The 24,504-nt window shown below is 33.8% G+C and overlaps 1 protein-coding gene across 1 annotated transcript; it reads right to left on the bottom strand.

The window, feature by feature from the left end:
* Positions 1-5,254: 5,254 nt before the first annotated feature.
* LOC106708080 (protein enabled) lies at positions 5,255-20,686 on the bottom strand. Its single transcript, XM_045684663.1, has 14 exons — positions 20,031-20,686; positions 13,861-14,026; positions 13,152-13,307; positions 12,812-12,915; positions 12,450-12,594; positions 10,912-11,051; positions 9,850-9,937; positions 9,713-9,775; positions 9,424-9,639; positions 8,884-9,084; positions 8,240-8,342; positions 7,079-7,167; positions 5,428-5,548; positions 5,255-5,341 (listed from the first exon to the last, which is right to left on the bottom strand). The coding sequence occupies exons 1-14, from the start codon at positions 20,522-20,524 to the stop codon at positions 5,313-5,315; spliced, it is 2,115 nt and encodes a 704-aa protein (XP_045540619.1). The 5' UTR covers positions 20,525-20,686; the 3' UTR covers positions 5,255-5,312.
* Positions 20,687-24,504: the final 3,818 nt, after the last annotated feature.

Genomic DNA, 24,504 nt, shown 5'->3' with positions numbered 1-24,504 from the left:
TTAAATAATATATACAAATCTTATTAAGTACAATAATTATGTACGATTAATAAAAATATATATAAATACAAAATGTATAGGCTTTTTTACAAATCTATAACTCGAATATAATAAAGATTTAAATCTTTCGAATTGTATTTTAAATATTTTTTTTTTAAATACGATTAATTTTAAAATATGGTACAAATATGGCAATATTCTATTACTTTTATGCAAAATTAAAAAAAAAATTGTTTTTTTAATGTTCAATTAATGTTGTATCGAAAGATTTAAATCTTTACGCTTATATATTTAGATTTAAGAGTTAAAAAGTAGATGTTTCCCAAAATTCGTCCCTTTTACATTCTAAATTAATCCGCTTGATAAATTGTTAGATTAGGTTAGAAAACGCTAGAGCCTGCCAACACAGTTGCAGTTACCTTTTTTTTACTACCAAAGTCTACCACAGCGAGAATATTTCTACAAAAATATACCGCTACCTCAAATCTCAAGGTTACGACAATATTGAATATTATTTGATAATTAAAGTTACCATATTTGTACGATTTATGTTGTTCATGCACAATTATACTTATAAAATAATAAAAACGTCGATTATTTCTATATTTTACGTCAGATTTAAAAACTAAAAAATCTTTCGGATTACCTTCATTATATATTCAAAGACGTTTTATCGATTTAAAATTTTATAACATTAATAAACTGCGTTTTATAATTCTGACGTAAAAAATAGTTTTTGTCTATGTTTTATTTATAATTCGAATAGAATTAGTATTTAAGTGCTTCGCACATGTGATGTGTTTAAACGTACAATAAGTTTAACCGAATAAAATCACTTGCGCTTGAAGCTTTAAAAAATTACATATTAATTTTAATGACACGGCCATACTTACGAGTGACCATCTTTGAAATATGAATTGGTTATAATAGTTTTTCCGAAGAGTGTTTGAGATCACTTATTTGTTATGTATCTATAAATGTTTTGTACTAAAAACCTACCAATTTGGTAATTAAAATTACCTGGCAACACTATTCCATAAATGTCAAGTCTATGGAAAAAGTTGCAATTTAAGTACATAATGTCTATAGTTTATATTTTCAGAATATTTTTTAATGTTATGTTGAATAGACGTTGTTTGTGTTTACAAAACATATTTTGTACTCTTTATTGTTATAAAAATTACGTGGTTAAGTCCGAATAAAGTTTAAAAATTTATTTATTGATGTTGGTATTGTGTTCTGCAATTTTATTTTCTTTTTTTTTTAATAAAAAGCCTTTTTTTGAATAATTTGTTTCATTTACCTCTTGTCAAAGGACTATTTATGACGTAAAATTAATACTTTGGAAAACAATGTAATTAGGGTTTTTTTAAATAAAACAACACAAATATACATTTTAATTTCACTTAGGTACAGTTTATTGACTACAGCGTATGTACACCAACAGTTATCAACACTGCATAGTCTGTAACGTTCGAGATCATCACGTGTACATTTTTAGTCTGTGGCAGTTATCATTTTTATACTATTGATTTTAAAATGGCGCGCGAACGTTATGTCAAAATAGAAACGCAATTTTAAACCATTTTTAGCGTTATAGTCTTAAATAGTTAATTTCCTATTATAAGGAATTAAATACAAAAAAAAACTTTAGTAAGTTTATTTTCGGTAAATGCATTTCGATTGCGCGCCATTTTGTCGCTGTTATAAAAACAAACAATGTTGTTATATCTGTGATATTGTGTAACGAAATAATAAACTCTACGAGTGATAAAATCACTTTGCGGAAAACTAGGAATTTGTGAAGCTAGGAGTGTTAGAATACATTAAGGATTAAACGTTTTTAGCTAGATATATCTACTCAATTTTCACAATAAAATCCAAAAAATTAAATTAAAATTATTTCATGTATCAGTTCACAGCCAATAGATGTCACTGTTGAAACGTAAAACACGCGTTTAAAATTTTTAACTTCAAAATTTTCTAGAAATTATAGATATTATATTTAAAAACATTAAAAAAACAGCAAAAAAATTGTATTAAATGTTTGTATTAAATTCAGTAGATATATATAACTGAATAAAAAAACATTTTTTATATATAATGCATTCCATACATACAAAGATTCTACGACATTTAATATGATGAAAATTTACACTCTTTATTTTAATATATACGGGATATATATAAATAAATTTATTATATTACTAAAAGATTGTCTTTTACATAAACATGACAACACTAAACATAACCTCAAAATTGTTCGCAGTCGGATTTTTCGCTTCATCAATCTTTTGGTACATAATAAATCTAAAACACACTGAAAAATAAAAACAGCTAGATTATGAAGCACAGAAAAAAACAATATTTTATGATCACAAAAAATAATATAATTCAATACAATATTTACAATATTAATGACTTTTTTTTACTGCAAAATGTTTGTAATATTAGGGATGGTCGTTGGTCTATTTTGTTAATTATTATCTTCCTTAAAAATGTTAATTTTCAATGATATTGAGACCTTTACATTTATTACGTTAATTAATGGTAAATGAATCATAAAATTTACCAAACATCGATATTTATCGATAATTTTAACGACATCGTACATCCCTAAACTAATGTAATAAAAATGTACCAAACGGTAGAAAATTGCTACAAAATTCAATCAAAGATGTTTATAAAACGTTGAAAAATATCTTTTTTAGGCAAAAAGTACAGATTATAAATCAAGCATTAATCTGATGTACAAAAAATTATGTCCAAATTTTCCAAAAAAAAAATAATCAAATGTCATTTTCTTCGCGGTATAAAAATTGGCGGGAATTCACGCGTCAAACGCAAACATATAAAAAAGCTATTTATAAATTAAGCTCATTTTACGTAATACAGATAACCTATAAAAAAATACATACATAAAAAACACAGCAAACGTAAGTTTAATTGCGTAAAAGATAAATATAAAAAAAACACAGACAATAAATACAATCTTTGATATTATTGAGACCAATACAAAATAAAATCGTTTAAAAAACAAAAAAAATTAGAAAAACCGACTAAAATTTGGTTAGTTTATATCAAAGTACGTTAAATATAATCCTATAATTACATATTTGTATAAATATCACTAACGATAATTATATTGGGAATAAAAATTACGTTTTTTTTTTTCGATATACATAGGCCCTTTTTAACGCGCCATATTAACTGTCAAACTGACAGTATCAGAAAGAGACAGACATATCAGATACATTCAAGTAAGAAAGGGACAGTAAACGTCTGACTTTTGACAGATTACTTTTTTTTTAAATTTATTAAGGCATTGGAATCGGTGTCCTTTAGCCTTGACAGATTACAAATTTAATGTTGCCATTACAAGGACCTATGTTTAATAATCTATGAATACTGGATTTCTTATATAAATGCGTATTCCGTGTGTAATGGAAAAAAAAGCACCGGAAAACCTCAACAGAGGATTTTTAAGATGAAAAAAAAAAATGTCGATTTAAAGAAATGTTTTCGACATAATATAGGCCGATTACTAGCCTTTTGGAATGATCTATCAGTCCTATACTTATATACTATGTCAGATAACTAATGGTTTTATGACTACCCACATGTACTTCTAAGCTTAATATTTTTATACTGTGATACATTTTTTTTTTAATTTATACTTCTCGTGTTGGGAGTTAAGCGCTTAGTTACTAGTTTGGCTTGTTACGCTTTTATTTAAAAAAATATTTATACTTGAAATTAACTGTGGAAGCAATTTAAAAAAAAACGTATTAAAGTTTAGAAGTTTATTTAATATTATTTTATGGCTGGAATAGTTTTTTTTTTTTACTTGAAGATTTTTAGCGTAGCAGTAAATGAGTCTAGTTTTTTCAATTGTTGGATACTTAAAATTTTTCCAAAAACAAAATGGAATTTGCTTTTAAAAATAAATTTAAACAAAACTTTGTACTTTTTATGTGTGAAAATAATAAAATTTTGATAATTACGTAATAAAAATTCGATTTTTAAATTAAAATAAAAATTCGGCATTATTTTTTTGGAAGACTATTAACCTTGTAGTTTACAAAAAAAAAATCCCAACACGAGAAATGTAAGCCTTTACATAAATATGTCACCATAAAGTACACTTTATATATTATTTCGCGTACGAGCGGCGACAAAGTTTTCAATTTCAAATATTAATATTACAAAACGGATACAGACACAATCAGTGTTGCCATCCGCGATCTCAATAAATATTGATTAATACTATATTTTTAAAATACCTTGACTTCTAATAGTTGCGTTTCTGAGACCAAAATCTTAAAAAAAAAAAACATGTATGTTTAAACATCTATGTTTTTTTTTTTTAAGATTTTGGTTTCGGAAACCAACGTTGAGTTACATACATATGAATATGTCAATACATTCACTATTTAAATCTTTTAAAGTTAAAAAAAAATCGATTTTAATGAAATCATCGAAAAAAATATCGATAAAAAAATCGATTCTTATAGGAAAAATAATGTTGCCTGTAAAAAAAATATTGAAAAATCTAAACAGTGAATATATGATTGATAATTCGTTACCTTATTTACTAATACGCATTCGAATAAATATATATTAAGTATAAAATTAAAAAAAAACACAAGTCGCGTTTATGCCGGAATTAGTGCGCTAATTTTTAGGTCAGTTTTTTCTTATACAGAGGTTTATTAAAAAAAATTAATTCAATAATCGTTCATTTTTGAACATCCTTTACTTATCACATATTATAATTACTAAGAACACTCTGTATAAGAAATCCTAAACCTTAAGACGTCCGTCAAATGTTGCCATGCTTTAATAATATTGATGCTGGCAACTCTAATACATCGTTTAATCACAATATACCATTATAGGCAACGATGAACAATTATTTTAAATATAATGACATGACAAAAAAAAAAATTAGTGCCATTTTATGTAACGCTAAAAAAGTTTTACATAAAAAAAGTAGATTTAAGTCATCTGAGAAAAACATTTCAAAATTAATAAACTGTTTTCTTGAAAATGTATTTTAAAATCGATGAATATTTATTTTTAATTATTTCCAATCATTCCACATGGCAGTAACACTGTTCATCCATTAACTTACAAGAAAAAAAAACAAATGTCAAAAAACATAGAGTACACATTCAACTGTCAAAGTGACAGATGACATATGATAAAGTTTATTACATAGAGATAATGTAATACAGAAACCAGAGGATTATAACAAAATAAATGTTCACCGCTGTCAGGCAGACTAGTTTCACTCGGCGCTCGCCCCGCCTTTACCTGCGCGCGAATTCCGCCTTCATTGCTATAACAATAAGGTTCATTATTACATAAACACTATTTCTATGAAAATTAAAGTCATATAATGTAAGTTTTAATATCATTACGTACCATCTAGTATCTCCTTCTTGATCTGATTGAGCTGAGTGCGCATCTCGCGCAGGACATCCTGCTTGAAGGCGTCCCACTCAGCCGCGGACACACAGCCACCTTCACCACCACCGTTCACCTGCTGTACATCATCCATCAACATCATCAGCTAACTATAAGACCCTATTGAGATTTTCGGAGAATCCCTTAAGTTAGAGTCGGGATTCGAACTCAAGACCTGCAGATAATAGGTATGTTCCGATATGCACTGCGACCACTGTTGAGTGTGACGTCAATTCAGTATACTGTGAAGCCGTTCCTTTATAGCCAGTTATACTGGTTACGATTTAAAACGGAATGCAATCCCGTATACTGTCAGCCGCATTTTTGACACACCATTCAAATGAGTGTATTCAAGTGTTCTAGTACATTAAAAAAACTGTTACTGTCAAATTAAAAATATTTTAATTAATATTAATCGTAAATTGAATTTATCTATATATATATATATATATATATATATATATATATATATATATATATATATATATATATATATATAAATAAAATAATCTAAATAAAAAATTGAACATGTTCATTCCAGTTAATAGTTTTCTATTAATGATAATTAGAGTACAATGTAGCAGTTAAGATAAATACGCCTTTCTGATATGCTATTAATTTGAATTATTCTGCATTAACAAGTGTTGTTTAAAATAATTCCAAGCATTTTTCAAATTTCGAAATTTAGTGATTTTTAAATAGCTGTAATTAGTCTTTATGTAAAGATAATTGTACTTTGTAATAGAGTTTTGGAAAGCTCGAAGACTCTACTTTAAGAATATAAAATCGTTTTTTTTATAAAAAAATTGCGTTAATTATGTGTAAATTCAATTTAAAACAAAAAACGATTTTCCCATGTTAATTATATGGGAAAATAAAAAAACAGTAGCGACCCCTTAGAGTTGAGCTATAGGGCTCGGGTTTGGTGAAAAATTTTTTTATATCAAATAGAAACATTTGAGAGGGTATCGGTTAAAAAAAAAATTAAAAAATTTTTTTTGAATCACCCTAATATATATATATATAGTCAGAAAGTCGTGTTAGTTACACTATTTATAACTCAAGAACGGCTGAATCGATTTGACTGAAAATTGTTGGGCAGGTAGCTGAGAACCAGGAAACGGACATAGGATAATTTTTACCCCGTTTTCTATTTTTTTTATTCCGCGCGGACGGAGTCGCGGGTAAAAGCTAGTAATATAATAAAAGTAAGTACTTTTTCATAAAAAAGAATATGTTTTTCATTATCACCACAGTCTAATAAGGTTAATTTTTGCAATTCTTCCATTGTTTTATTTATTAATCCAAACTAATTACAGAACTTTAACATTTTCTGATTAAACTGTAGCTTTGTTTATAATACGTTAGGCACTCGGGTGGTTTTGACTGATCACGTGATCAAGGTACTGCGAGTACCTTACCTCGAAAACGCCAGTGCTCACAGTAGAATATGGCGGCGATTTATGAAGTCATATATTTCCCTAGGGTACTGCGGCAGTATACTGGCAGTCCATAACGGAACGAATTTTTCTACAGTGATAGCACTGTGCAGTGCTCGCAGTGCATATCGGAACATACCCAACAAGTCAACTCTTATCATTAATCATACCTTAAGTATGGTTTCCTCGCTGGCAGAACCAAAGCGCTTTCGTACGGAGCGCGGAGACTGCGGCGGTTGTTGGGGTGATTCTGAATTCGCTGCAAAAAATAACAAGTTTGATAACTTTTGACTGAAATCAAACAAGAATATCTGAAACTGTGAGAGGCGCTACTGTCGCGGATTACTTCTGACAGAATATGTATAAAACCTAAGACAAAGAACAATACTTAAAATAAAAAACTTGTGAGGTGTGTTGGGACACCCGGATGGAACGAAGTTCCTTTCAATTAATTAGTGAAGGAACCAATGTTTATTCTATGAATAAAAAACTTAAGTCTTCACAAGAAGTACTCATTTTATTTCTATGAATTTTCGTTATATATTGTCACGTCGTTGCCATGGTGAAGTAGCGCTCATTCGTCTATAGCAAAAAGTGTCGTGACAACTTTTCGTAAGAATTTTTTCCGTTTAGACCCCTTTCGCAACGCGCGATAAGGAACTTTGTTCCAAAAAATGACATGATAGCTACAGTGTAAAGAAGATCCTGTAGCATTTTTGACACTGACAGGGGGGCGCTAGTGAGTTGTGATAATTTTGAGTCATTCATTCACTCAATGAACATTCACTTTACTTTATGAGACGTCAGCAAATTACAAACTGGTAGTATATAAGATTTGCTGGTGAAATAATACAAATCCTACTAATATTATATTGGATGTATGTGTGTATGGATGTATGGATGGATGAATGGATGGATGGATGGATGGATGGACGGACGGACGGACGGACGGACGGATGGATGGATGGATGGACAGATTTTAAAACAGTCAATTAAGACACTTAAATTAATTTAACACAACATTGACAGAAATGAATAAAAAAAGCAATTCTGCGATAAAGCTTAGCTCGTTTCTGCAAATTTTTTGTTGCTGAAATTTCAACTCAAATAATGTACCACACAAAGGACATCTGCAGCACCAGAATAACAACAGATGCATTTAAGTCTTAAAGTAGCCCTAAGTGATCGCCTAAAGATTCTTAGTAAGACCCTTAAGGGCCTTACCATAAAAATCTTGAGACATTAATACATTTTATCTGTGATATTTTGCTTTAATAGTGTTGCTATATAACAGTGTAAGCGCAAGTAAAATAATAAAGAAGCAAACTCACGAGTGTTGCCATTACAAGCAGCTGGAAGTCTATGTGGTAGTGTTGCTGATCTCTCCCATGTCTTGAGTGGTGTTGATGTCGCAGAGTTGTCTGCGGAGGACTCCTATACACATATATAAATATAGTCGAGGACGATAATTTCCTACCCATTTGTAACATTAATTTTAAACCCATAATGCAATTAGATCGATTAAACAATGATCGAGTGTATCTTAAATATTATAAACTAGCTTTTACCCGCGACTCCGTCCGCGCGGAATAAAAAATAGAAAACGGGGTAAAAATTATCCTATGTCCGTTTCCTGGTTCTAAGCTACCTGCCCACCAATTTTCAGTCAAATCGATTCAGCCGTTCTTGAGTTATAAATAGTATAACTAACACGACTTTCTGACTATATATATAGATATATATCTAGTTCTAATTGTATATAACAGAGGTCAAATTCTAGTCTTTTGTGAATGTTTAAATGGATGGATGGATGGATGTATATTTGTAGATATCTCCGGAACCGCTCAACAGATCTTGATGAAATTTGGCACAGTTATAGAAATTAACTTTTTTTTTAAATTCCGTGCGGACAAAGTCGCGAGCGACAGCTAGTTTTTTTTTTTTATATAAAAGGGGACTATAATTAGGTTCTTACCTCAGCTTTGTCAAGATGTGCGCGGCGGCGTGCCAGCGTGCGCGCCATCTCGTGCATCATGCAGTGCAGCGTGCCCGCAGCACGACCAGACCCTGAGGAGGAGGAGGAGCCCGAGTGCTCCGCCCCTCCAGTCCCCGCAGCCCCGCCTGCAGCGCTTGCTCCCGGTGGGGAAGAGTCTGTACCACCTGGAGCTGCCGCTTGCTGAAACACAAAGTATTGCTTTATGTCAGAGATTACAAACATATGGTTCTTTACTAAAATTATAATTCATACAAAAACATGTACGTAGCAGTTATTTTATTTAAGCAATAGAGTGATCCTTACGATATGGAATGTTGAGTCAAAATTTGTTGGCATGTCTATGACCTAATTAGACGTTCTTTTTACAAGTACGTAGATGCGTAAATGTTTGTCATCTCTGTTTTTAACTTAAGAGGCTCCAAAGATCTCAATTACGCAGAATACAATGTTAAATTTTGCAACACTTGACCTTGAACCGACAAAATATTTGAAAAGACATAAAGAATAATGTAAACACACCTTGGCCTGTCTCTTGAGCCTGGCCTGCTGCAGCTGCGCCGCAAAGCCTGTTGGGTCTGCAGGTGGTGCTGGGGGTGCAGGGGGCGGCGGGGGCGGGGGCGAGGCGGCTGCGGGGCCTGGCGGTGGTGGTGGGGGCGGGGGTGCAGGCGCTGCAGGGGGCGGGGCCGGGGCAGCGGGAGGCTGCGGGGCCACCTGCTGTTGCTGTTGTGGTTGTTGCTGTAATTTAAACTTTATTAGATAAAAATCATGTTTTCTAAAATGAAGGGTCGGTCAGAGATGTCCTGCTTACCATTGGGGGTGGCTGTGGTGCTGCTGGCGGTGTGGGGGGCGCCACCGGACCTTGCATTGGTCCCTGTGGACAGTTACAAATTATATAACATCAAAAATTACAAATCATAGAGAAGAGTAACAAGTAAAGTAACTTACATTAGCGGGGGCGGGCAAATTCTGATGTGGGGGTACAGGGGGTGGGGCGCTGACCGTCGACAACGACATGTTGGGGGGCATTGGAGCGCTGTAATAAAAAAAAAAATCAGTCGAATTGATAACCTCCTTCTTTTTGAAGTCGGCTAAAAATACGACACATTATGCACCAATATCATTAAGTTGAATGCGGTGGGAAGCAAAATGCATCTGTTACTATATCTCTTATTTTCCAAAATACAGTCGAACCTGGATAATCGAGAGTCCAAGATCCGCGTCTTCCGAAGTTTCTCTCTAAACTGAATATCTCACTTATGAAGATCGTCCGTCAGAAGCGAACAATGGATTTTGATCGTAAAGGTTTCTCGGTTATCCAGTTATCACTTTTCCAAGTTCGACTGTATTTTGTTCTCAATATTTCATAAGACTCAGAAACACAATTTTAGATATCAAGGAAACGAAGAGAAACACCCCCTACTCTATATCTATTCAGACATTAGCTCGATGATCACAAGCTGCTGTAGTTTTTTTAAGACATTCAACGCATAAAAAAATGCATCTGTCAATTTTATTCTAAGGTCCGTAATTTCCATTCTATAACAAGGGCAACGCCAGGTGATGATCTAGGCTAGATTAAACGGGGGGTAGGTAGGAAAAAACCACCCTTCGCGAGATGGTCAAGAGGAGAGATCGCGACTCTCAGGAGTGAGGAAAAGATGCGCAGAGAGAGAAAAGTACGAAAAAATCTTTTTATTCTTATTTCAAAGCTAATATTTATTAGATAGAAAATGGAAGAAACTAAAAAGTAGTTTTTGAGTCATATATTTGGATTTTTAAGTAGTTTATTTATATACACATACAAATCACGCCTATAACCCAGAGGGGTAGGCAGAGATCACGGATCTGTACTTGATGTGGCCAAATGAAGCTTTGCAATCCACTTTTCGCCATTTCTGAAGACCTTTATTATATATGTATTTAATATTAATACCGTTTCTCTAGGAGAGGGGTTTCCCCCATTGCCCCTCCCCCACCTTGGTGAGGCACTATGAGTGTGAGATGTACCTGCTGGTGCGGTGGTGTCCGGGCGGTGCGTGGTGTGGGTGCGGTGCGTGCGGCAACGTGTGTGCGGCTGCGGCTGCGGCGTGCGGCGGCGGTGCGGGGGGAGCGCTGTTCCCCACACTAGGACTCTGCCCCACCACCTGCTGTTATTGTTACAAATAAAATGTTCAAAGTGTTTGACATTTGTGATTAGTGACATGACAACTGTCAGTTTACTATATGTCAATGTGTATGCAATATTTTTTAAATACTTGCAACACTGTTACGCTCTCTTCCTCTTTCTTTTAGGAAGATGGCTCATGTTTTGTCCTCTCAAAATAAATCTAATTATTTAAAGTGAATGTGATGTTTTTGTTCATAAAAGTTATACTATCTCTTATGGATATATTTATATGTATAGTATTAAACATTTGAATTTTTATTATTTAAAATAACTATTGTTACAATATAATATAAATCCGACCTTCTAACGGTAAACGAAAACATCGTGATACCTGCACATATCTGAGAAGAAATTCAATGATATGTGTGAAGTCAACCCGCACTTGGTCAGCGTTGACTATGTCCTAGTCACACCTAACTTAGGGTACCGAACCTCTCAGTGGGGACTTAAAATGAGCTGATGATGATGATTATCATAAACAGTACTATGAAAAGTGGTAGACGTCAGAAACAACAAAAACTGTAGCAAGAATTGGTAGACTCTCTGTTATACTATGACCATAGAGAACACAAGTTTCAAGTGGAAGTCACTACAAGTACAGTTTGATGAGTGTGCATGCCTCTTTCCCTTCCCACCTTTTCCTTAAATGGAAAGAATGGGAAGTAGATTTGACGGAAGAAGGGACGTATAGAAAAGGGAAACATTCTCTCTCCGTATGTCTTCCGCCTATGTAGGTTAAAGTTAGGCAACGTATTTGCAAATGCGTATGCAGATTTCGGCAAATCAAGTGTCCGCTTGCTTCTTTCTCAACTTAATATAATAAAAAAAAGCTTTCTTATTTATTACAAGGTAACAAACGAGCAAGCGGCAACATGAATTCGCCGATATGGCGAAGCGATCGCTGCCCATAGACATTCACAATTGCAGATGCCTACTCTCAATCGACGAAGGAGACGCACAAAAAGAGAATATTTAACCTTCCTATGCATCTCCTCTTCCATCAGAACTGCGAAAGTTTTCATGTACTGATGTTAACGAAAATAGGAACAATAAAATCAAATAGAAAAATTGTGTCGTTTTTTTATTATATATAATTAACTAAATAACTCTACAATTAAACTAAATCAGGAAATTATTTTTACATGTCTTAACTTTTTGACCCTGTAAATAAATATATCAAAACTAGCTTCTACCCGCGACTCCGTCCGCGCGGAATATAAAATAGAAAACGGGGTAAAAATTATCCTATGTCCGTTTCCTGGTTCTAAGCTACCTGCCCACCAATTTTCAGTCAAATCGATTCAGCTGTTCTTGAGTTATAAATAGTGTAACTAACACGACTTTCTTTTATATATATAGATGATTAATAAAAAATTACCTGATGATGTTGATGAGGTGCATGATATTGGCTCGGTTGGTGATACTGTTGTATAGGTTGATGTACTTGTTGTGGATTGTGTTGAATGTGAGGAGCATGGTACTGAGGCTGTTGAAGCATCGCCGCGTCCTCTCGTGTCATCGTTCTGAAATATTATCACATAAGAAATCACTATGTTTACAATTTAACATTATCTTGAATAAGTATTGGTAATGTAAAGAAAATTTGTATGTGTTTTAAATATACTAAAAATAATTTTAGTAATTTTTTTGCTGATATAAGCAAGCTAAATAAATAAATATAACTAAAGTCTAGTGTACAAAGCAATTAAGACCCCCAGAAGCAAGCTAGGTCTATCCCACCTGTACCCCATGTCCTCGTCGTAGTGGGCGTGGCCGTTGTAGGCGGGCGGGTTGGGCGGCGCGGGGGGCGGGGCAGAGTTGTTAGTCACTTTATTCGCCAGAATCTGAAGGAAATTAATCGTTATTGTAAAAAAATAAGATTCAAATTCAATTGATACGACTAAATAGCTATTTTCTTTTATTTAATTACGTTATAAAATCAAACATATTTAACTGAGACATATAAAACAATTTAAATATACTTAATTTTTAAATAAAAAGACAGTCAAATGACGTATTTGATCCCACTACCTTATGGCCTGTAGTCTACTTACCCTTAACTACTAAGCTACTAGCCTACCTCAAGCGTATGCATCATGGCCCGTGCAAAGCTGTCAGCATCCTCGCGACAGGAGAAATTGAGACCGTAGACTTGTCGCGCATCTCGCCATTGGTGGAACGTAGCTGTAGCCTGGTTGTATTTGAGACCGCGGACTATACCACAGTTAATTACCACCTGCAATTAAGAAATAGGAGGGTTAAAGATTTTTAAATGGATAATTATAGCTCGTGTCGATCTAATAGTTACATTACTCAAGGAACTAAAGAAAATATTTTTTCAATTTAAATACATACCTAGAATCAGTCTAATTGAAATTAAATTTTAACAACGTTGACTATTCATTAACTATTAATTAACTTTAAAAAGAAGTTTTAAAAGAAATCCATGTTCTTTAAAAGGTATTACTAGGAAATCCTAATACCAAATCGAGTATATTCCGTTCAAGGACGTCCACTGATACATTTATTGAGTCCGTACGACTTACGAAATGATTTCAAAACTAAATGCGAGTAAGAATATATTATTTAGAAAAAAGTATTTCTTACAATGATCTTATTCATTGCAATTAAATATTTCTTCTTTAAAAAAAAAAACTCAAGTGGAATTGCAACTGGTGCTGTCACCTCTTTGGGTTATACTAATATAACAAGGTCAGTACCACCAACTTGCATATAGAGTTCAAATTCGTATGTCAAATTGTAATTGCATGTTGCATAATGAAGGTTACCTCATGATCGTTCAATTTCCTGCCGACGACGCGGAAGGTGTTGTGCTGCGTGTGGTGGTAGATGTGGACCTTGGAGAGGCCCGAGCTGGATCCGGATGGAATCCAGCGCTTCGCGTGATCGTCGTACACCATAACTGATGCACGCGCACTGCTTATCGACTGCTCACTGAAAGAAAATAAATAAAACATTAATTTAAGAGCTTAGTTTAAGAGCCAGCGGTTACCAGACTTACGTAGTTTTAATAAAGCTAATAAAAAAAAATCGATAGGACTTTTTATAATTCAATAATAAAATAGTTAAGGTAACATGTTTTGTAATTCTTATGAATGGTAACGAGGGATTAAAGGTTTATATGTGGGTTCACTTTACATAACATTGTTACACAATCTTTAACCTTTAAACGCCTTCGCAGAGTTGACCTTTAGTGCCCGACGGGTTACGCTTAATTTATTAAGTAAAATTTGACCACAGAAATTTCATCATTTACATATTTTTAGTAATCCCACAGAATTACAATATTTTTGGCCATGAAGACAGGACAGACAAGATATTTGCCGATAATTCGAAGATAAATTAAAATAATTTCCAGAAACGAAAGCGAGCAATTTCTTGAGTTAGTAAAGACTAAATAGAAAGAATTCTAGTTCTTTCATTTCACAAGATACTAGATTAAGCGAGGTTTAGAAGGTCGCTGTTACTGGAGTTTAATCTAGGTTAACGTAAGCGTTGACTGCTATTAAAGTGAGTTTTCACGGCGCGTATTCTGCGGGTATAACTATGAACTATTTTCAACGATCCGAAGTCACTCGTCGTCTGACAGACCGACAGACGGCCTAAAATCTTGTACAAACATATGGCTCACAGTTACACGGACTTGTCGGTACTGTCAAATACGAGAGTTTCTATGGTGCGTTGGTCGACTGGTGCAAAATCATAGACCGTGAAAACCTGCCTTTCGACTGAATTAAGAATGAACGAGTTCAGTTATACGTTAGAAGGTATAGACGTAACCTTTCACTAACTCTAGTTTCTCAAATAATCATTTGGTATAGTTCAGAGAGAAATATAGTCTGTTCAGTTAGTATTTATCTTGATAAGGTTTTTCCTTAGTTTTTTATACTCCCTGTAACATAACTCAAGTATAATAGAAACTTATATCTTGAAAATTCAACTAAGTTAGAAGTTCAAAAGCTTCATCTATAAAAAAATAGCCACAAGTTTCTCCAAAAATCATCTTGAACTGTTTCTTTTATTTCTTAACAATAAATTATAAATAATTAATATCACAAAAGCAAATTACAATTTTCAATCTTCATAAATTGTCAAAAATTAATGAACATCATTATTTATGCAAGTAAGTGTACAAATAATTAGCCAATATCACTTACAACACACTTGTAGTTCAGAAAGTGACAGTGTGGTTTACATTCGCAAATTTGCATACAAAACAATCGCAGGTTCGATTTCGTAACGCAAAAACAGGTAACAAGATGATTCATAACGTAGACAGCCGCAACGTAACTAAAATATACGCAGTTTCAAATTAAAACGAACATATTTCTATTAATTACTATTCTTCAATCATCTACACTAATACTATTAAAGAGGAAAGATTTTTTAAGTCTTACTAATGTTATAAATGTGTAAGTTTAGATGGATGGATGTTTGTTAGAAGGTAACAGCTCAACGGATCTTGAGGAAATTTGGTAAACATGTAGAACACACATGCTACTTTTTAAGTTTTTTTTTAATTCTTCGTGTAAAGCCGCATTCACATTTGTCTGACGTGTTGTGTCGTGATGCGTCAGAAAGGTATCGGTCTCATAGAATTAATATGGTTGCGTGCACACTTCTCTGACGCAGTGTGTTGTGATGCCATGTTGTGTGTGTTGTCAGTTGGGTGAGGTGCGGGGGACGGCGCAGCGACACGACACAGCGGGTCGGACTAGTGTGCACGCGCACGTGTTGTGTTGTGACGCGTCAGAAGTTAGACATTCTAAAATACTGATGAAATTTTTCAGCATCACTCTCAAGCTCTTTAACGAGACAATGAAACTCGCCTTTAGTCTCTCTTTTTGTATTTACTGGATGTATCCAATATCTTCTTCTCTTTCTTTGTTTTATTAGAAGTGTTGCCAGTGCCAATAACTGCATATCTTCTTCATAATCTGAATCTGAATCGTATGATTCATGAAAAAACATTGCGAATGTGTAAACTCTCTGAGAGCTATAACGGAACTGATTAAAAATGCGTCATAACGCGTCACATAGATGTGAACAGTAGCCATCACGACACAAAGCATCACGACACAGCACGTCAGACAAATGTGAACGCGGCTTAAGTCAATAAATTCCAAACTACTGGACCGATTTCAAAAATTATTTTACCATACCAAAGCTACATTAGTTACTCATATTATGAATAAAATAGGCTACATTTATTACTAGTTTATTTTTTAAAATTCCGCACAGACGTAGTCGCAGGAAAAATCTAGTTTGTATTTATCATATGAAATAGTGATTTGCCAATTGTAGCGATTGACATTTATCGGTTTCATCATATTCACTATACACACTGAGGGGCTCGGAGCCTACCCTAAGTACGCTGGCCCAGTGCAGGTCTTTGAATTTCTTCGCAGATATATGCACAGGTTGCACCCCGATGTTTTCCTTCACTGCAAGAACGTCTGATACATGTACATATGTAAATCGAAAAACATATTGGTACATGGCGTGTTCGAAGCCAGGACCTGCAGATTATAGATCAAGTGCTTAACCCCTGAGCTACCGACAATCTCGACGATTCGCACCGACGTTTACAACGTTTTAATTTTTTATTTGAAACGTTTTAGCTTGCGTGAATTTTATTAGTCATGTGAGAATAATCAACAACACACAAAATAAACTCAGGTGATGTGATAAAGTGATTGATGTTGGTTACAGTATTTTATCTATTTTAGGAATGTCGTGTGTATATTCGTTGAATATGTACTTCAGTTTTCAATGAAATCATAGCGTTTCAGTGAACGAATGAATGAAATATTACTACATAATATGCTAATATTATAAATGTTTTGTAGTTTATATAGGTACTGGCTGGCGTCCACGACTCCGTCCGCGTGAATAGAAAAGAACTTTATAAGTAGCCTATGTGTTCTTCCAAACTATGTTCTACAAATTTCATCAAGATCCGTTCAGCCGTTCCGGAGATACCTTCAAACAAACATACATCCATCTAAACTTTCGCATCTTCTATATATAAAAGAAAGTCGTGTTAGTTACACTATTTACAACTCAAGAACGGCTGAATCGATTTGACTGAAAATTGCCGAGGAGGTAGCTTAGAACTAGGAGACGGACATAAGATAATTTTTATCCCGTTTTCTTTTTTAATTCCGCGCGGACGGAATCGCGGGTAAAAGCTAGTTTATAATATTAATAAGATAAGTTTTTTTTATGTTTTTCGCGGTATTATTTTTAATACTGGCCTTTCTTTATGCATTTACTATAAGACGTCACAGAGTTCCGACTTATTGTCTTAGCACAAAAAAAAAAATCGGAGATCCATAATGGCACACTTTCTATATTCCAGGTAAACGGACAAATAAGCCCGGTTATAATTGCTCTGTATAGTTTTACTTCGCAGTAAACATTGTTGGCTGACTGGCTTTTTGTTTTAAATCTCGCCTACGGTTTGATGTTTTCGCGTAAACTTTGGTAAACTTGCACAGAGCACAGAGTACTTGGTATAGAGTGTTTTAGAATAAAACAAAACATTTTGATATATATGTGACTAATGGAGTTTTCAAAAGGAAACAATATATTTTAGATTTAAATTAATTATAATTTAAGGTAAAATGTATTCTGAAACCGAACTTAAATTATTGCTTGAATATATTAATAAAAGTTATATTGAAACAAGTGTCTTGATATAAACTATAAATGTATAATAAAACTATAAACGTTATTGATATATAAAAATAAAAACATAAAAATTTTGTACAGTCTATCTATTAATTACTCTGTACATCCGTTAAAGATGTTAAACATGTGTGGGCAGAATAAACAATTGAATATAGTAAGCGAATATGAAAAAAAAATTGATAAATTACATTTTGGACAGTTAGAAAGACGTAATAGGCAAAAGTAATTCAAAATAATAAATTACTGACATACTTCATAACTTTACAACAGACAAGACAAGCAAAATTTTCAGTCAGTTGAATTGGTGTTAAATGCACGCAGACATATTATGAAAAAAATCCCTAAGAAAAATAAATACCCCTTAATCTAAGAAGTTTCAATTTTAACTCATGTCAGCCAATTAGATTAAAATAGTCTAAGAGCTACTTAAATCCATAACATTGTTTTATATTGCATAAACCTTCACAAATGAAAACGTTTATATTCGGAACCTCAATTTACATCAAAAGAATCAAGTTGTTCAGCTTATGGAAAACTTTAGAAGCGAGGTTAAAGAGGACATTAACTTAGCGTAATGGTGACTTTATCTTAATAGTTAAGTCGTTTTATTTTTATCATGAAAGACCTCCTGTTTGGGTAAAACTGACGTGTCTTTGGTACCTTGGGACTCTTAGTATCTAAATTAGAGCTCAAATTACCTCCACCGTAGATTCCAACTAAACAATATCTCCGAAACGGCTTGACTGATTCTCATGAAATTTTGTGAGCACTGATATATAAAATTCTCGTGTCACGGGGTTCGAACTTGAACTCGTCCGAAACGGCTTGACCGATTCTCATGAAATTTTGTGAGCATATTCAGTAGGTCTGAGAATCGGCCAACATCTATTTTTCCTAACCCCCCCCCCCATTTAGTTTTTTTCTTAACTGCGCGCGGACGAAGTCGCGGGCGACAGCTAGTACACTACAACAAACACTACACAGCTACAACAAAATAAGGCTCGTAACCTAGAGGAGTAGGTAGAGACTCCGTACATCCATTTGGCCCGGACCTGACACCTATCTCACTTCTACATTCATACATCTAAGTTCTACGCATACATGCACGTCGGTTTCGGATGCTCTTAATATCGCCCTTCCTGAGTATTTCACCAATCTGGACGGTTAAGTCCGTCTGGGACGGCCCCGACCGACGCTGCCGCTCACTTTCGCGCCACAAATTTTCTGTGTTAATCTCCTTTTATTTTTTAAACTTAAATAAGTTATACAGTTAAATACTACACATTAAAAGAGTTAATATTACGTCATTTAAAACAAAAGAAATTAATGGGAACTAATTAGAGTAATATTTTTCATTGGAATGTCGCAAAGATTATAGAATTACCTAGTATTATAGAATTCCAAGAAATAAAATGTTTTATTTCTCATAATAATGAATCATTTAAGTTACAGGGAAAAAGGTTTTAACTCATTAGTCATGAGTTATTATAAATTATTTCAAGTTTGTAATAACTTCAAATATGGTATACCAGGATATACTTTATTAGGATCTGTTAAAACTAGCTTTTGCACGTGGATTATACAAAATATACGTGTAAAAAATATACGTATAAAAATATTTTTCGTTAAAATATTTGTATCAAACCCTACTATTTTCTATTTCATAAACATATCGCAAACAAATGTTTCGCTTTTATTTGTTTGATCTTTTAAACATTCCCAACAATTAACAAATTAAGACGTTTACACATTTTCAGTTTTGACTATAAAATGTGAATGATCAATTAATACTAAACAAGTATATATTAAACTACAAGAAGTATACTTCAACAAACATCATACCCTGGGTTTCGACTATTGAAACATGTACAAAAACAAGTAATCCCTTTAATCCTATTTAGAAATATAGATTCAAAATATGTTTTTGTACATGTTTCGGCAGTGGAAACAACATCTTGAGATAAACATGAAAGACTAAATACCACTCACTTATAAATTGATCAGTAAGGGACTGATTGATTAACTAGTCAGTTCGTCTGGCAACTGAATTCGTCAGTTATCTTACTAATATTATAAATGCGAAAGTTTAGATGGATGGTTGCTTGTAAGAAGGTATCTCCAGAACGGCAAAAGAAATCTCACTAAAATTTTACACAGATGGAGAAACACATAAGCAACTATGTAATTTTTTTTTTTAAATTCCGCTCTGACGGAGTCGTGGTTATTAAATAAAATAAAAACTTACTATGCCCAGTAGTCTTCCCATTTATCCTTCGTAGAACCATATCCACGTGGTAAAGTTGCTGTTCTTCCTTTACCATTGAGAGAAGATGATGACACTCTTTTATCAGACATGTTGAACAACGATAGTCTCTGAACTGGCTCCGAACGAAAAGACTGGAATGAGATTTGTGATACTGCATCATCTGATTTCAAACTACTCTGTGATCCACGTAAACTCTCGTAATGTTTCCTCTCTTCACCTGGAGATTCGTTGCTATTTATTTCACTGTTCATCCTTGTTAAAGGTGGCCGTGGTGCTTGGCGACGGTATATAAAAGTGTCCGATTTCATTGGATTTTTCTTCATAGGTTTTGGTGACTCTTGCACGTTAACAACTGATGATATCTTAGACTCTTTTTCTAGATCGATTTCGTGTTCTAACTGATTTTGTACATGTGCTAACATTTCTTCTAAATCACCCAAATCGGGGTCCAAATTCATTTTGATACGGCGCATTTTTTAACTACACAAACAACACAACTATTTAACTGTTAACCGATGGGTATTGATTATTGTTTATACACTACACGACACAGATTCCGGTAAAGTAATAAAAAATGGGGAACTAGGACACGTGCGCGCGCGCCGACGATCGGCGCGAGAATGAGATAATCTTGAGTCTGACAGACCTCTCACGTTATCATGATATCCGATAACTGGTCTTTTTTAAATCAAGTACTGTTTTATTACAACATGTACAGTCGAGGACGTTTAATTCCTATCCATCGGTGATTTATTTAACGCTCGTAATGCTAGGTTTATATTATATCAATACAGTAGGGTTCAAAATCAGCCCTGGCATACAATTGACATTATGTAAACAGTTACTGGCGGCAGGGTGGTAAAACAGTCAATTCCAGGCCAGGATTAGTGTCCTACTGTACTGGTATAATGTTAACCAGACATAATGCAATTAGGTCGAAAATTTGTCCTTGCAACATTCACACATGTATAGCTCCTATGGGAGACAGATTGTTGTACGTTATTTGGTTCTTAGTGGGAAGCGAATTTAACCATAATGCCATTCCTCTCATTCACTTTGGAAAAACAGAGATAAAAGAATATTATATAGGTCTTTCGGCAATAGAAACGCACATTAAACTTAAACTTTAAGGAAATAAGTAATTAAATTTTAGGAAACCAATCGTTTGTTAAATCTTTTCCAGTGATAATGACTCATATTATATTATGACACATGGTTTAAAATCGAATGACATTTCGTTAAGAACTAGGTTAGGTATTTTAAAAGGAAAGTCGTTATTTCCTTTGCTGAAGAAACGATATAAGAATTAATAGGACAAATGAGAGAGGTCTGCACTAGTTGCAGCAAAAAGTTGTATTATTACATGAAAGTACTGGGTTATTATTAAAATTGAATTTTAGATCCTATTCCTATGTACAATAAAGTTCAATTCACTTTAAATAAAAATTTAGTGATGTAACAAAGCTTTCAAATACAACGAAACGGGACTTTAGGCCTTTTTAAAGAATCTAGGGTTGTTAAAGTTTTTTTTTCAATTTCAATGTTTGGTTTAACAGAAACGTGTTTTTTTTAAATGAGACGGCAGCATGTTTCACGTGTTTCCAACAGTGTACATAAAAAAACTGTTCGTATGATTGTAAGGTTTTTTTTTTTGATAACATGAAATTATCAAATTAACCATATGGTTTGCCAGAGACAATCCACTGGATTTGATTAAAACAGAGCAAAACAATGAGTTAGAGCGATTTATGACTAACTAGCTTTTACCCGCGACTCCGTCCGCGCGGAATAAAAAAATAGAAAATGGGGTAAAAATTATCCTATGTCCTTTTCCTGGTTCTAAGCTACCTCCCCATCAATTTTCAGTCAAATCGATTCAGCCGTTCTTGAGTTATAAATAGTGTAACTAACACGACTTTCTTTTATATATATAGATATAAGATTTAGATTTAATTGTACGTCTAATACGTACGTCACAATATCTATCTAGTCATTTGGTCCATAAAGCACTTTTATCTTACAATACTAGCCATAATCATCAACCAGATGACACTGTATTCGTAGTGATAGCTGCCAATAGACATCCGCATTTCAGATGAGTTGCCTAATTGAAGGAAGGGACGAACAGAAAGAAAATATTTTCCCGACCTATGCATCCCTATCTCCGTAAAATGCACTACCTCTTCCCATCCTTTCCTTGTAAGAGAAGGGTGGGATGAGAAAGAGGACTCAATTTAAGCGTCCGGCACGAACACTCATCAGACGAAACATGGAATTGCTTCTACTTTACGCCAGTCTTCTGTGTGGTCGTGGTATTTCACCGGTCGACCCGGCCCATTTGTGCAACAGATGCTGGCGCCTACCACTGTATAATGTGTATATGTAAATAATAATAGTGAAGCTTACAGGATCAAGCAATTTCATTTTTAAATAAAATAAAATTTTATCGATAATCTATATACATAAAAGAAAGTGGTGTTAGTTACACTATTTATAACTCAAGAACGGCTGAATCGATTTGACTGAAAGTTGGTGGGCAGGTAGCTCAGAACCAGGAAACGGACATAGGATAATTTTTACCGCGTTTTCTATTTTTTATTCCGTGCGGACGGAGTCGCGGGTAAAAGCTAGTCTTATATATATAAAAGAAAGTCGTGTTAGTTACACTATTTATAACTCAAGAACGGCTGAATGGATTTGACTGAAAATTGGTGGGCAGGTAGCTTAGAACCAGGAAACGGACATAGGATAATTTTTACCCCGTTTTCTATTTTTTATTCCGTGCGGACGGAGTCGCGGGTAAAAGCTAGTAATATTTAAAAATAATGTTTGTTCTTAAAACATAAGATGTCTACACTCATGTTCGTCGGTCGTCTATTATTTTATCGATATTTATTTGCAGTACAGTACATCACTAGTTGCGCGTACATCTCGGGTGACATCAGTCAAGTATTATCTAATTGTTACATGTCCCTAATATGTACAGGTCTGATTTAATTGGGTTAAACAGAATTTTAATTGATCAGTTTGCATTTCACAATTGTAAGAACATAAGAAAACAAAGAATGAATTATTATGAGAGAGAAACAAAACATGAAGTTCGTATGGAAAAATGGTTTAGGACAAGTGATTTAATACTTTATCTTATCCCAATTAATATATGTTTCCTACTTAATTTACTAAGATGTTAAACGGATTTGTTTAGACGAACGGATTAACAATGGAAGGCTTTTAAACCTAGTTTTTTTTTTTATTTTTAGTTTTTTAATTTTTTTTATGTTATAAGATGACAACTGAGCAAGCGGACATCTGAATTTACCGAAATAGCGAAGTGATCGCCGCCCATAGACATCCGCAATTGCAGATGCGTTGCCTACCTTAAATCGACGGAGGAGAAGACGTAAAGGAAGAAAATATTTCCCCTTCCTAAGCGTTGTTTCCTATATCAAATCCCCTTCACCTTCCCATTCTTTCCTTGTACGATAAGAGTAGGAAGGGAAAGAGAACTAAAATTAGGCCTCCGGAACTCACACTCATTATACGAAACGCAGAACTACTATTACTTCACGTCTGTCATCTATGTGGTGTTTTACTCGTAACATACGAGGTAACATACGTAATAAAGTTAATAGTTTTGTCTCAATTTGAATGGACCATCTTGATTCGACTGGAACAGATCATACATTCCGATATGCCAAAATAATAATGTAACAATCTTACTAATATTATAAATGCGAAAGTTTAGATGGATGGTTGTTTGTTAGAAGATATCTCCAGAACGGCTAAACGGATCTTGTTGAAATTTGGCACAGATGTAGAACATAGTCAGGAAGAACACATAATTATTAAGTTTTTATTTAATTCCGCACGGACGGAGTCGCGGGCGACAGCTGGTATTACTATAAATATTTAGCGTTAATTATTCAAACTTGGGCCTGTATTTGTTGTTAGACATATAAACCGTTTCCCTTCACGATATTAAGATGGTCACAAGAAAAGGAATTAAAACTCAATCGAGACTTTCTAGCGGTGACCTGAAAGATAGGCACGATTTCTCCGCACGCCTCGCGAGGGCTCATTCTGAACAATATTATATATAAGGTATATAGTACAATAGTACTATATTTAACATAAATACTGAAAAAAACTTAAGAGGTGTGTTGGGACACCCGGATGGAACGAAGTTCCTTTCAATTAATTAGAGAAGGAACCAATGTTTATTCCATGAATAAAAAACTTAAGTCTTCACAAGAAGTACATTTTATTTCTATGAATTTTCGTTATATATTGTCACGTCGTTGCCATGGTGAAGTAGCGCTCATTCGTCTATAGCAAAAAGTGTCGTGACAACTTTTCGTAAGATTTTTTTCCGTCTAGCCCCCTTTCACAACGCGCGATAAGGAACTTCGTTCCAATAACAAAAGAGTACACTTGATATCTTTTTCTCACCTCC

The sequence above is a fragment of the Papilio machaon genome, chromosome 27 (genome assembly GCF_912999745.1).
Source record: "Papilio machaon chromosome 27, ilPapMach1.1, whole genome shotgun sequence".
NCBI lineage: Eukaryota > Metazoa > Arthropoda > Insecta > Lepidoptera > Papilionidae > Papilio > Papilio machaon.
The sequence above is the reverse complement of the archived record's forward strand: the minus strand, read 5'-3'. Positions and strand labels throughout refer to the sequence as shown.